Source organism: Musca autumnalis, unplaced genomic scaffold (genome assembly GCF_047663935.1).
Source record: "Musca autumnalis isolate F117 unplaced genomic scaffold, ASM4766393v1 scaffold_2, whole genome shotgun sequence".
Taxonomy (NCBI): Eukaryota; Metazoa; Arthropoda; class Insecta; order Diptera; family Muscidae; genus Musca; species Musca autumnalis.
The window spans coordinates 199109301-199123426 of record NW_027411755.1 but is presented as its reverse complement, the minus strand read 5'-3'; the positions used below and the strand labels follow the sequence as shown (position 1 = coordinate 199123426).

The 14126-nt window shown below is 37.4% G+C and overlaps 2 protein-coding genes across 3 annotated transcripts in view; one reads left to right on the top strand and one right to left on the bottom strand.

The window, feature by feature from the left end:
• The window catches only part of LOC141395107 (uncharacterized), a 34991-nt gene extending 30805 nt beyond the window's left edge, over positions 1–4186 (top strand). For both annotated transcript variants that reach the window (XM_073970540.1, XM_073970541.1), the window contains one exon: positions 1686–4186. In XM_073970540.1, the coding sequence (XP_073826641.1) occupies positions 1686–1979 (294 nt within the window). In that variant the 3' untranslated portion in view covers positions 1980–4186. The remainder of the gene's footprint in view (positions 1–1685) is intronic.
• A 1343-nt stretch (positions 4187–5529) lies between these two features.
• LOC141395104 (UDP-galactose transporter senju-like) lies at positions 5530–12088 on the bottom strand. Its single transcript, XM_073970535.1, has 4 exons — positions 11332–12088; positions 11144–11261; positions 10891–11077; positions 5530–7176 (listed from the first exon to the last, which is right to left on the bottom strand). The coding sequence occupies exons 1-4, from the start codon at positions 11414–11416 to the stop codon at positions 6409–6411; spliced, it is 1158 nt and encodes a 385-aa protein (XP_073826636.1). The 5' UTR covers positions 11417–12088; the 3' UTR covers positions 5530–6408.
• Positions 12089–14126: the final 2038 nt, after the last annotated feature.

The window sequence follows — 14126 nt, the reverse complement described above, 5'->3', positions numbered from 1 at the left end:
TGCCTCCTCAAATCTTCAGTGGACCATCTACATGAGGAGGCAAAAATTCTTCCTGTAAAGCAACACAATGAGATGCTTTCGTTGCAGTACCTGCTTGGATGTTATCGTGTGAGCCATCCCAATCACCATCTTGTGGGTAGGCCCGGCCCATTCAGGGAGATCAGGAAGGATATCCATGCTCTAGAGGGAGAGGTCCAACGATACAGGAGAGAACCCCTAGATCAACAAGCATATCAAGCAGGATTGAATAGCATTCACACGGACGCAGTTGCCAAGGCCTTAAGCAATTATAGTGTGAATAAAGTACTTGGAGTACATCCTCCATCTATCGCAGCTGAGGAGCGTCAGCTGCCACGACAAACTAGAGTAGTTTTGGCCCAACTACGCTCGGGATATTGCAATCGCCTAAATTCTTATTGGGCGGAAATCGATCGCACCGTGCAAAACATCTGCCCAGTATGCGGCATGGGCCCGCACGACACACAACGCCTTTTTAACTGCCCCGCCAAACCTACCCATCTAACTCCAATGGATCTATGGCTACATCCCATCGAAGCAGCCACTTTTCTTGAACTGGAGATAGACCCAGAGCCAGATTGAACAGAGGAACGAACAAATAAACATAACAAAAACACTGTTACAACAACAAAAACACTGTTACAACATTGGTTCATAGCCCAATAGTTTAGCTGCTACTGACCACAGTTCCATAAATTATATAAACTTTCATATACTTTGTCGATTTTGATGCTCTAGATCAGGGTCGCCCATCTGTATACTGCGGGCGCCCACTGAGTTGTCTTGCTTTTGCCAAAACACGACTGATAAACATCGCTTGGTTACTGTTTTTCACCTGTACATAAACACTAACTTCAGTTTGATGGTATTCTGTTGGGCGACGCTGCTCTAGATGCTGCTTTTCCTAGTTCTTCTGTTTGACACATAAGTTCTACTACTTAGGGCTATAATATTGTAGAACACCGCAATGCAAAATTCCTATTAGTTTCTGAGATAAAACACTTATAAATGAAAAAAAAGTGTCGTTTTAGCCCGATTTAGATGAGGCTATAAAATCCATTCTCGTGTGTCGTTTTCGAACAAAATATCCGCAAATCTATCGAGGAACATTCGAAAACGATATCGTTTTCGATAGCAATGGTATGGTCGTTCTCAAGGCATATCGACCAGGTAGTGGCATCGACATATTTGTAATATGTTATTTCAAAATTTTCTTTATGTTGTTGGGGAAATTACACCAAAAATATCTTTTTATAAAGGCATTTGACACTTCATATTCGAACAGCTGTGGGGTAACTCTCTATTGCGATGCGTTAGAAAAATGCGATGCGTAAGGAAATTAAATGCGTCTCTAATACGTTTTAGTATCTCCTTTATTCTATTATTTTTGTTCCTTTTTTCCTTTCTGGCACCGCCGCAATCTGTAAAACAGAAGCATATGTCAAAATCGTGTGTTAACGCAAATATCTTGCGCTAACACAATACCAAACGCACCGCAATACAGAGTAACCCCCCTGGTGTGATTGTGCCATGGTCGGTATATTCATTCAATAAATACCTTTCAATAGAATATAAAATCAATTAAAAAACCCATTTTTTAAAAATTCCTTTTAAGTGCTTTTGTACTGACTTACTTGACTATTAATTTCTTACATTTTCTTTTCCAGCTTAACAACGACCAAACACAAAAACCACTCACCATAATGTCGGATGAGCATGAATTTGGCATTTGTCCCTTTAATAGTGGCCATCGTATTGTTATGTACCGAATGCCAGCACATGTATTGAAATGCCGTAAAAACTATCGTGGTCCCCCAATGGAGATTTGTGAATATAATGCCACTCATTTTGTCCCGTTGGGAACAATGAAGGAACATCTACAAGAATGTCGAGCATTTCATCGTTTCAATGAGGACACTTATATTAAAATGGCTCAAAAGTCAATACGACGAGATGAATAAGAAATGTATCCGGCAACAGGAAATATGATTTCATCGTTTCTTAAAAAAAATGAAATAATTTTTTATTTTAAACTTTGCATTATTGACTTTTTATATACTCCACTTTAAAAATGCTCTAATAGTTATTTTTAACTTTTTATTTGATATCGTCGTAGACGTATTCTACCTACCAAAGGAGCTCCTAATGCGTTTCCTAAAACATTTGACCTTACAACTTAAAATAAGTGAATAAAAACCTAACCTACATACCTATATTCTTGTAACCCAATGGCGTTTATCTTTGGCGATATGTTTTCTAACAAACAGGTGAATCAGGAGCTGGAAAAAGACTCGATAATAAATTTGTCTTGTGTAAGCAACATTTTATTCTATAATACTTTAATTATTCCATATATCATCTACTGCAAGGGGATAACAAAATTGTTCTGTGTGACTTCAACGCTCATCACTAGATTTGGTATTTTCAATCCACGAGTTGTCCTTATTGCAAACCAATTATATGAATCCTATGCCACTTTCATCAACGAACCAGGTCAACGACGTAAATCCCACTACGGTCGGTTCTATGCACTGGATGGACAAGGATGAATCTACGACCAGGGGCCTCAACAATATTCGTACATTTTTTTCACCATTGAAGCAGCAATATAACGCGAAACTCTTTTGGTCCGTGCCGAAATGGAAAAAACCCCGTGCCATGGGTCTGTTCCGTTTGCCACCGGTCTGCTGTGGTCTTAGCCGCCTCCAGGTCTACTGGGAAACGAGTTATGTTGCTGCGTGCTGCGCTAGATCATCTCCATGTCTCTAACTTCGTTGTCAGTTTACGAGACACAGTCTCCCAAACACAAACAAACTCAGCATTGTCCCGAAAATGCATCATGAAGTAGTCGGAAGAACAGTCCTATCCACCATATGGTGTTTAGGATGGTTCTCTAGGTAACATCCGAGCAAGTACTGCAACCAAAGCATGTCATTGTGTTTTTTTTATCTGCATCCCAAGTACTGCCGGCTTGGGACATTTCAGCTTATCGCAAATAGCTGTGGCATGCGCGGGCGATATTAACATGCTGTCGAATATGGCCCCTAGAATTTTGGGGTAGTTTGAGATTGGAATTTTGCTACCATCATGACATTCAACTCTGTTCTCAAATCTGTCATCCATGTGTTGAACAAAGTGGCCGTAGTAGATTTAGTGGCGGATATTTGCATATTCCTCGCCTTTCACAAATGACATCAGGGAAAGTACCTGAAGCCAAGATCCTACAATCTTCCGCATAAGTAAGACCTCAATGCCGTGTAGAGGGGGCGGAATAGGGGAGATGTAGAAGTTAAACAGATCCGGTGATATCAACCCACCGTGAGGAACTCCCTGTTTCACTCTACGGGGCTTGGAATTCTTGTTCCGGAATTTCACGTACGATTGGCGGCGACCACACATATAATTTATTATCCAAAGTTACAAACTTGGTCGGAGGATTGTCTGCTCGCTGTCCTCAAAAAGTGTGGTGTGCTTGACAGTATCAAAGGCTTTAGATAAGTCAAGTGCCACCATCACTGTTCTATCACATGGTTTGCTCTGGTTTAGTTCTCGACCAATATGGGTGGAGATGGCGTGCAGCGCTGTTGTCGTGCTGTGCTGCTTACAGAACCCATGCTGATGATCGGCAACTGGATAGCAATCTCTTCATCCTTCATCTTGCATTCTTGCCTGGCTTCAGTAGCGGGACCACCCTACCCATTTTTTCGACTTTGGGAACGATCTGGCGACAGGTTGAGAACTTTAGTGAGATATTCGACTCCTGGTTCATCCAGCAGTTTCAGCATTAGAGTGGTTTTAAAAAAAATAAATGTTGGATTTTTTATGCGGTACCCTCCTAAAATGTTTAGTCATGTTAAAAATTAAGATTGCCAAAGTTTGAGCTCAATCAGAATATGTTAACACGTGCCACTGGGGCCTCAAAGTTTGCAAGGGCCCTTTATATAGCCAAAATTAAAATCTGACCCGATTTTCAAAATTTTTTGTAGGATTATTTGTTTAGCCACTACAAAGAACTGGTAAACTGTTTGCATCGATTGGACAATAAATGTGGCCTCTAGAGTGATTTTGTGAAAAATTTCCTTTGGTCCCACACAAATTTGTATGTCGCCTTTGGCGAATTTCAAAGAAATCGCTCTATACACCACATTTACTGTCCAATCGATGCAAACAGTTTACCAGTTCTTTGTAGTGGCTAAGTAAGTAATCCTACAAAAAATTTGAAAATCGGATCAGATTTTAATTTTGGCTATATAAAGGGCCCTTGGAAACTTTGAGGCCCCAGTGGCACCTGTTAAGATATTCTGATTGAGCTCAAACTTTGGCAATCTTAATTTTTAACATAACTAAACATTTTAGGAGGGTGCCGCATAAAAAATCCGACATCGATTTTTTCCCTTTGAGTTAAAACCAGTCTATTCAGCATTACCATGGAGATTCTATCAGGGCCCAACGCTTTGGATGATTTACCGTTCCTGATGACATTTACAACATCATCCATTCTAAGTTGTGGTCGTTCATCCTCGGCAGGAAGAGATCTAATGCGACGTAGTACTCTTCTCTTCGCCCTGTCACTCCCGCGTTGAGGTGCTCGACAACAAACTGTCGATTGAAATAACTTGCGCACCTCTTCCGATCAGTCAGTGCATCGACGCCAAACGAGACTGAGGTCCTTTCTTCCTACTTTCCAGGCTTCGAGAGTAACTTAATTGTTGCCCACAATTCACTTATTCCGGCTTCAATGTTGTAACTTTTCAGATGATTTAACTACTTGCGCTTATGCTCGCCGAAGAACCTATTTACTTCCAGTGTCAATTCCTTGACTCTGGGGTTACTGGGTTTAGTGGTACGACGAAGCACATCACCCTCATTTGCTAATCCCGCCGCCTCCCCTGGGTAGTTTGGTTTCACTGCGGGTATTCTTCGACAAGCAGGTTAATGGCTAGCCGCTGCAGCAGTGATGATATCTCGGAACGTCCTTTCTGCTACCCGAATATCAGAAGGGGTGGGCAGATCTCTGCAGCGGTGATTTGTGAACTTTCTAAAACTAGGCCAATTAGCTTTCCCATGAATGATAAAAGTGCGGCATTCAGAGGTGATGAAATCGGGCGGTCTGCTGATTGAGACAATTATGGGGAGATGGTCTGATCCATGAAAAGGTCATGTCATTTGTAGGACCAGGTGACACGATGGTTATGTCTGGCGAACTGTGACACTCTCCGCTAATTGTGGTAGGGGCATCCTCACTGAACATGCAAAACGTAAAGCTATCAATCGGCTCACCCAGCAATATGCCATTCTTGTCGATTCCGAATACAGCACTCATGATAAGCATTTAAATCCCCCAAGACCAGACGGTTATGATCTTCCAAAAGCGGGCTAATTTTGGGCCTTTAACTTGACGCTTAGATTAGTGAGGACAATATGTTCTCAACCGGAAACAAGGTATTCTCTACAAGTTCTGTTATCTAAAATCGTCTTTTGTACCAATTAAAGTATTCACAAATTTAAATATAAATTTAAAATTTTGTTTTTCTTTTATTCATTATAAAAACTCAATTATACAAATATCATTATACTTTGGTTAAATAAGGCTAGCACTGAGTCTCATTCCATTGCCAGTATAGAGTTTCTATATCTCAGTTGTTTTACTAATAATATTGTTATTACATTAGAGGAGAAATAAGTCTTGGTTTTAAAACAATTCATAGGAGACAAATTATTTTATAATATACAAATAATTAAATTATACACTAAGTCTAGCCTCGCACAATCGAAACCATTCTAGAAGCTCCATGAGAATCTTCTTAAAGGGGGGAAACATTAAGAATTTCATTTTTCATTGTCGGTAATGTCAATTTGTATTTAATATTGACGATTTCCAAATTTGGATGTATCATAAATATACATTGTTTTAAATTTTATTTAGTAAGGCAAAGGGACTTCGAATTAAAGTAAATAGTTTTAAATTTCCAAATATTATTAATTTTGTGCTTATAAAGAGAAAACAGAGAGCGTTTGCAATGCAAGAAAGATGGTATTAGGTCCGTGTTTTGACCAAGTCTAACTTACAATATGGGGGAGGTTTAGAAAACTAGGATGCCAATCTTCTGACAAACAGAATTATCATTATTTATACTTGCAAGATCATTATAACAAGTACCGCTTGCATATTGCAGGTAATACAAAATAACTTAAATGGTATTTTAATTCTAATGATTATTATAAATTATAACAAACTGAATTTGTGAAATAAAACAAACAAAAATGCCATAAGAAAACAAAACATTTACATTACAAAAGAAGTAGGTAGGGAAGATCCTAAGAAATACAACACAAAAAATATGTACTTAAAAATTAAATTTATCAAATACACATCTCTCCTATTATTCACTACACCATATCCATTTCTAAATCAGTATCACCATCTTCATCCAAAAGTTTACGTTTATCATGTGATGATTGAATATCACTAACACTAGTCAGCGGACGTACTCTACCCAAATTCACCACGGGACTTTGTGAATACAAATATATGGCAAACGAGACGACCGCAATGGCCAATGCTGTATTTATATAAATGGGTATGGCAAAGAGGAAATAACACAATACAGCGGTAAACATCAATTCTAAGGCGCTGGCAAATGTTTTCAATATTGAATTCATGTATTTCAAAAAGAAACTTGTCACAATACCAATTGCGGCATTATTTATAATTATTATAATAACCTTAAAACGAAATATTGCTTGTAGACTCTCGGAGGTAAAGGCTGAGAACAGCTCGCCTTGAAGCAAAAGTATCGCAACATTACAAACAATAGAATCTAAATACATGAAAACATTCTGCACAAAGATATTCACTTCGGAACCCTTATCTTTAAGCAAATATTCATTGTAGACACCAGCCAGACAAGAGAATATTGTTTGGGCCAATATTAGTAAGGCGCTTAGACTAAAATCAAACCCGTTCATATTTTTATTGTTATAGTTGTGGTGTTGAGCATCATTTGCCTCTGTTGCATCTGAAATTTTGATAGCTTGATTGGGTGTGGCGCTATCGCTGGAGATACCACCAAAATTGATTTGCTTCAACATACAACCCACCGTGAGTAACACTAATGAGATCCATTGTCGTTGGGAAAGATATTTTTTGAAAATTATCTGGAAATAAAGAGGAGAAACAAAGATTAGTTTTATCAAATTTCCAAAATTCGTCTTATTATATGTGTAGAAGAAGTTCTATATATAGAAGACTTCCTTCCTTCTTTAGATAGAAGACCTCCTAAACCAACATTCTATAGACAGAAGACTTCCTAAGAGGGTTTTCTATAAATATCAGACCTCTTAAGGGGATTTCTATAGTAAGGCGATATCCTAAAGGGTTCTTCCATGGATTGAAGACTGTATAAGTAGGTCTTCAATGAATAGAAGACATCCTAAAGGGACAAGACATCCTATAGATAGGAGATCTCCTAAAGGGGTCGTTCATGGATATAAGACTTCCTAATGGGATCTTCCATGGACAGAAGACCTCCTAAATGGACCTTCAATAGACATAAGACTTCCTAATAGGGTTTTCCATAGACAGAAGACCACCTATAATAGTCTTCTAGAAATAAAAAACTTAAAGGGTCTTCAATAGATCTCCTAAAGAGTCTTCCTAAAGGTGACTTCTTTAGATAGAAAACCTCCTAAACGGACATTCTATAGACAGAAGACATCCTATAAATATCAGACCTCTTAAGTGGCTTTCTATAGTAAGACGATATCCTAAAGGGGTCTTCCGTGAATTGAAGACTGTATAAGGATGTCTTCAATAAATAGAAGACATCCTAAGTTGGCCTTCTATATATAGAATAACTCCTAAACGGTGCTTCTATATATAGATCTCCTAAAGGGGTCGTTCATGGATAGAAGACTTATTAATAGGATCTTCCATGGACAGAAGACCTCCTAAATGGACCTTCCATAAACAGAAGACTTCCTAAGAGGGGTTTCCACAGACAGAACACCACCTAAATTAGTCTTCTAGAGATAAAAAACTAAAAAGTCTTACATGGATAGAAGACTTCCTAAGGGGGTCTTCTATACGTAGAAAACCTCCTAAATGGGCCTTCCCTAGACAGAGGACTTACAAGAGATAAGAGACCTAAAGAGTCCATGGATAGAAGACATCCCTAAAAGTATCGTCTACAGATACAAGAGGGGATTCTACAGGTAGAAGACCTCATAAAAGGGTCTTCTACAAATAACAGACCTAAAGTGGTCTTCAATAGATAGCAGATCTTCTATAGCAAGAAGACCACCTAAAGGAGACCACTAGATCCCCAGCAAAATAAATTGGAAGTAGTGCAATGTAGACTAGTTCTTTCACGGCATGTTTTTATGCAGTTCAAACTGAGTCGTGAAAAAGGCACTCCATTCCTCACATTTTAGTCGCATTTGGATGCAATCCAAAGAATCACATCCATTTGTCACATTTTAACAACATCCGGAGGCAGTTCAACGGAGTCGTGAAAAAGGCACTCCAATTCCTCACAATTTAACAGCATCCGGATACAGTGCAAACGTAGTCGTGAAAAAGGCACTCCGTTCACTACATTTTATTAGCAGTTGTTAGAGATCCCTACATGTACATAAATCAGTTTGTACATCTCTACAGGCAGCGGAATACATTACCGAAAAGAGATAATCGTGTTAACATTTCCAAACATTTGTTAATACAAACTAAATAATATTTAATTTGTGAACATTTTTCCGGTAACTCACGAGAAGAAAATTTCCCAATGGAGTGCTGTTGGAATCAGAGTATGTAAAAATACTTTAAATAAAATTTCCAATCGTTTCGTTTCGTATTTTCCATAGGAACAATACAAAACGAAACATAACCCTCGTTGGCCGAGCTCGCTGTTTAGTTTCGTTTTGTTTACATTCGTGAGTACGAACAAAACGAAAAGCGAAAAGTACTCAACTCCACAACAACAGATAGAAAACAACACATGTGAATAAATCAAAAACGTTTGGTGGTTGATAAAATTCACTGTGGTATGCTGATGCTAACTTATAGGGTTGTTAAGCAATCACATGTGTGTGTGTGTGTCTGAGTGTGTCATTGACCATAAGGCACGGCAAACGTTTCCCAAAAATACTTGTCGTTTCGGTGGTGAATGAAACAACTCGGCAAAGCATAGCTGAAGTTACATTTCACCAATCGTACGGTTTCCATCTTTTTACGTTGAAAAGTTTGTGTTTTTGTTTTGGTTGTGAGAATGAAACGATTCAGAGAAGCTGAAAAGTTTGTGGCTTTGTGTGATTGGTACGGGAATCGTTTTGTTTCTTTCCGTTCATTGGTTGGAATACATGTCGAAATCTTAACTGGTGATGGGAAGACAATATCAAACCCATTTAGCAGATGAAGCAAAAGCACTTAAGCTTGGATTAAATGGAGAGCGGAGGAAACACACATGTTTGGACTGCTCTGGACTGCCTACTATTCTACCCCAAAGGGTCAGTTAAAATGCAATGCCAAAGGGTCAGTTTAAATGCAGTGCCAAAGGTTCAGTTAAAATGCAATGCCAAAGGGTCAGTTAAAATGCGATGCAATGGAGTGCCTCTTTCCGGGGTCACTCCCTTGTAAAAATCATGAGTGAAAATGCATAATTTGATGCACTTCCAAATCACTTGTACATATCATTTAACTGCCTCTTTGGAGGCAAACTTTTCGCTGGGTCCCTATAGGTGATATATTATCACGTGAAGGGGGCTGACTTCCGTATCCTCAGCTGCTTTACAGAGGACTTACAAGAGATAAGAGACCTAAAGAGCCCATGGATAGAAGACATCCCTAAAAATGTCGTCTACAGATACAAGACGGGAATCTACAGGTAGAAGACCTCAAAAAGGGGTCTTCTACAGATAACAGACCTAAAGTGGTCTTCAATATATAGCAGTTTTTCTATAGGAAGAAGACCACCTAAAGGATACCACTAGATCCCTATAGGTGATCTAATATCACGAGAAGGGGGCTGACTTCCGTATCGTCAGTTGCTTTACAAATGACTGAAAATCTGCGAAGTATTATCTTTCTTAACGCAGTTGTGCTTAGCAACTGCGAAGCTACATGTTTCAAAACATCAAGAATGCATTTTCGAAGAACAATATATGAATGTGAAACTGAAATATTTTGACAAAGTTTAAACAACACAAAGCTATTGACGATATGGAAGTCAGCCGGGGTCTTCTAATGCTCTTCTAACCCCACCAGACCTCTAATGGGGTATTCTATCATTACACAATCACTTTAGTGGACATCTATCCACAGAAGACTACTTTAGGAGGACATCTATCACTAGAAGACCTATCAGGAAGTGTTCTATCAAAAGAGGATCCCTTTAGGATCCTGAATAGATGGAAGATCCCTTAAAATGTAATCTATCCGTAGAAGACCTCTTTATAAGGTCCTCTATCCATAGAAGACCCCTTTATATGGTTTCCCCTAGGTAACCTTTTATGCGTAGAAGGTCCCTTCAATATGCCTTCTACTCATAAAATACCCCTTTATGAGGTATTCTATCTATAGGAGGGATTATAAGACCAGGTTAAAAAGTTTTGTATTCATAGAAGAGTCTGTTGAATGATATTATATCCATAGAAGTCTTGGACCTTTAGGATACCTCTTATTCATAGAAGACCCCTTCAGGAAGTTATTTGCGCATAGAATATCATATTTAAGACAAGAGTTAATAATATTTTATGTAGCGCAAAAAAGGTAATGAACGTTTTATATTTAAAACGTCCACACGTATTTTCCTATTTTAATCCGCTTGATAATCGTTTGACCATTTTTTTTCAATATTGCATTTGCTTATATCTTACCTGAAACAAAATACCGGTTATGACGACTCTTAATTGCAATAACAAATAGTATGTTGTGGGATCAAATGTTGATAGATTCACAAATGCTAAATTATTGTAGAGACAATAAAGTAGAGCCGGAACAAAATATAAGAGCATAACATTTGAGTCTTTGCGTACATCCTTAACCAATGATGTGAAGTTGTGGCTAAAAAGAAATAGAGTAAATCGATATTTAATTGATAATCAAAGATATTTGAATAATTCAACATACTCTTTGAGATATAATGATGCCGAAACTAAAAGTTTTAAGACTTCCGTTAATAAAACTACGGTTACCGTATTATAACTATATGAATTATTTGATTCCTGTGATGCTGTTACAAATATCCCTAAAAGAAGAAAACAACATTTGATTCAGATTTGTACTATTCATAGATATAGTTTCATTTGTAGACTTACCTTGTCCTATAAAAAGGGACATATACAATATGAATATAAGAAATGTAAGTTTGGTTGGGAATAATTCACGCCAATTTATTGCCATGTTGGCCAAATATTAAAATTTTTTCCAATGTCTATTGTTTGATTGTTCTTTTTAGTCGTTGCTAATTTAATTTATTTCTTTTGTATCAAAGCTGAATAAATAGAGTTTTCGGAACAAGCATACTTGCTTGTGCGGTGACTTGTTGATAACAACACAATTCAATTTCAATTAATGTTTTTTTTATCGCTGGAACTTCATTCTTGTTAGGCGTAATCAACAATAATTTGTTGCGAGTTCTTTTTGCTATTTTGAAGGTTGTTGTTTGATATATTGTTGATTGCTTTAGTGAATTTAAGGCTTATGTATGTTGCAATAAATTCTATTTTAGATATTAATTATTTGTTTTGTTTTTCGGCTAAACGTTCAGTATTTTGCCTATTTGGTGTTTTTCTTTATTTTAATTTGTTTTTTATTTCATAGCTTTGCCCAGCGTGATGTCATTTTACTCAATTTATTTTATAGCAGCGATTTTCTTCTTCCTTAATTCTTTTGCGAGCACTTATTTCTAAAAAAATGTGTGCATTGTTTCATTTCGTTTTTATTGTAATTTATTTACTTTATTATATTTCTTGATAATAGTTGATTATCATTCAATTAAGAAACTTTTTTTTACTAAATTGACGTTGTTGTTGTCTACGATACAGTTTTATCGACAAAAAACTGCAAATCAAATATCAACAGCTGTTCAATGATGTTGCCACCTTATATATTCTTGATGTACTCTTATTTACACTAGCTCTGTTCCTTTACGTGCAAGAATCTTCAAGTTTTACCACTTTTTACTCGAAAGGCGTTCCTTTACTTCGGACACCATACAATTCATATGGGAGTAGTTTTCAACTTTTACTACTTTCGCCGGTTTTACCATTTCCAAAAGTAAAGGAACAGACCAACTGCCAACTAATACAACTGTTTTGGCAAAAATGTACTTGATTTATTTAACAGAAATGAGTAGAGATGCGGCAACACTACGCGGCTGAATGTGTGCTGAAACATGATTTTCGTATGCTTTGACTTTTGACTTATACCCTAGACAGACGGCAGCGTTAATTTGAATTAGGAACTGCATTTATTTTTACCCTGACAGACGACAAATTCTGCATTTACGAAACAGCTGATTGCTGGTTAACATGTATTTTGTTGTTGTTTGAACTGCAAAATTTTGGTTGCACTGCATTATCTGTTTTTCCACTGCAATATCGGCCTTTGTCCTCTGTGCAAATCAATAGAATTTCCTACAGTATTGCCATATTAAAATTTAGTAAATGCAGATTAAATACTGTTCTATCTTCTGCATTAAGAATGTGGATAATGCACGAATTAATGTGCATTAAGGGAGTTAATGCAAATTAACGCTGCCGTCTGTCTAAGGTATTAAATCCGGAAGAACATGCAACTTAATGAATTAAACCAGAAATCCTCTTATGTGACGAGGACTTAAAGGACTAGACCTTGGGCCTAATTACGACATTAGATTCAATCGAGTATTTGCTCGTGAATGAAAAAATCGAACTATTAAAACCTGTGTTCTTCAAAGAACATTAAGAAAGTAGATGGTAAAAAATGTGTTTATTTTTAAACAAAAACTAAAAAAACAAACTTATTAATGAAAAATGTAAATATTTGCTGAAATTGTTGAATAGTACATTAGGTAATAATTTCGGAATGAAGAATAGGGCTTAATAGTTCCATTTTTTTCATTCTCGAACAAATGCTCGATCGAATCGAATGTCGTAGGCCCCTTAATTATTCCACTGACAGACCCACACCAAAAAACATGATTTTGGTTAAGTCCGTGTTTATACTATTAATTTTTACAGATAATTTTTTGTTCAATTTATTTTTCATCACAAAAGTTTTTAATTCAAATGAATGCGTTGTTGTTTATTTGGCGGCGGAGAAAATAAAATGAAAGAAAATGACAAAAAATCTGCAAAGAATAAAGAAACAAAACAGAATTTGCGGTTACAGGGGTGTGTGTACCCTTATTCCTCCCAACTCCCTCGCCCATAAACTCAATTTTCCCCATTAACTTTGAACGTCTAAATATCGACTAATTTTAACTAAAAAATGGACAGTTTTTTCGCCAAAGTCGTCGAAGGTCGATGTTTCAACATTGCGACTTCGAGTCTATAGGCGAAGGTATGAGGTAGTGAAACCACTGTACCGTTTCAAGATACCCGCTAGTGACCAAGGACTTAAGGACAAGTTCTTTATGTGTATAATAAGGATTGGACCGACATGGTCCATCGTGGAACTGGATCTATTTTGAAGTTATTTCTTTCAAGAGTTATCGTGCCTACCAGCATTTGTTATGAACCAGCCTAAAGCGGCCCTCTGGTGGCGATCTGACTCGCTCAGTCGTGGCAATTTCTTTCAGGGGGTTCTCAACCCTTTCCACCAAAAGTCCTAGGGGTCTAACAATTCAGAGGTACGGATTATTAAGACAGGACAAACACAACATAAAACAACACACCATACGCACATGACCGGGGAACTTGGTGACTAGTGTTCCCACACTCAGCCCTCCCAACCTTGACCCTTTTTATCCTCACGCGTATATCTTGAAGGGCCCCATTCTCCACGAACACTTACCTCCCTAGCAACTTACATCCCAGAGCCCTCTCTCACAAATAAAAACCTTAGCAATTCATATTAATCTACACAATCAAACATAAATTCGTTTTATTATCATAATTAAACGACTTAA

Coding starts and splice junctions, on each gene's coding strand:
- LOC141395104 (XM_073970535.1), bottom strand. CDS start 11,416: ATGGCAATAAATTGGCGTGAATTATTCCCAACCAAACTTACATTTCTT. Junction 11,262..11,331: donor GTCCCTTTTTATAGGACAAG/GTAAGTCTACAA, acceptor TTCTTCTTTTAG/GGATATTTGTAACAGCATCA. Junction 11,078..11,143: donor GCATCATTATATCTCAAAGA/GTATGTTGAATT, acceptor ATTTCTTTTTAG/CCACAACTTCACATCATTGG.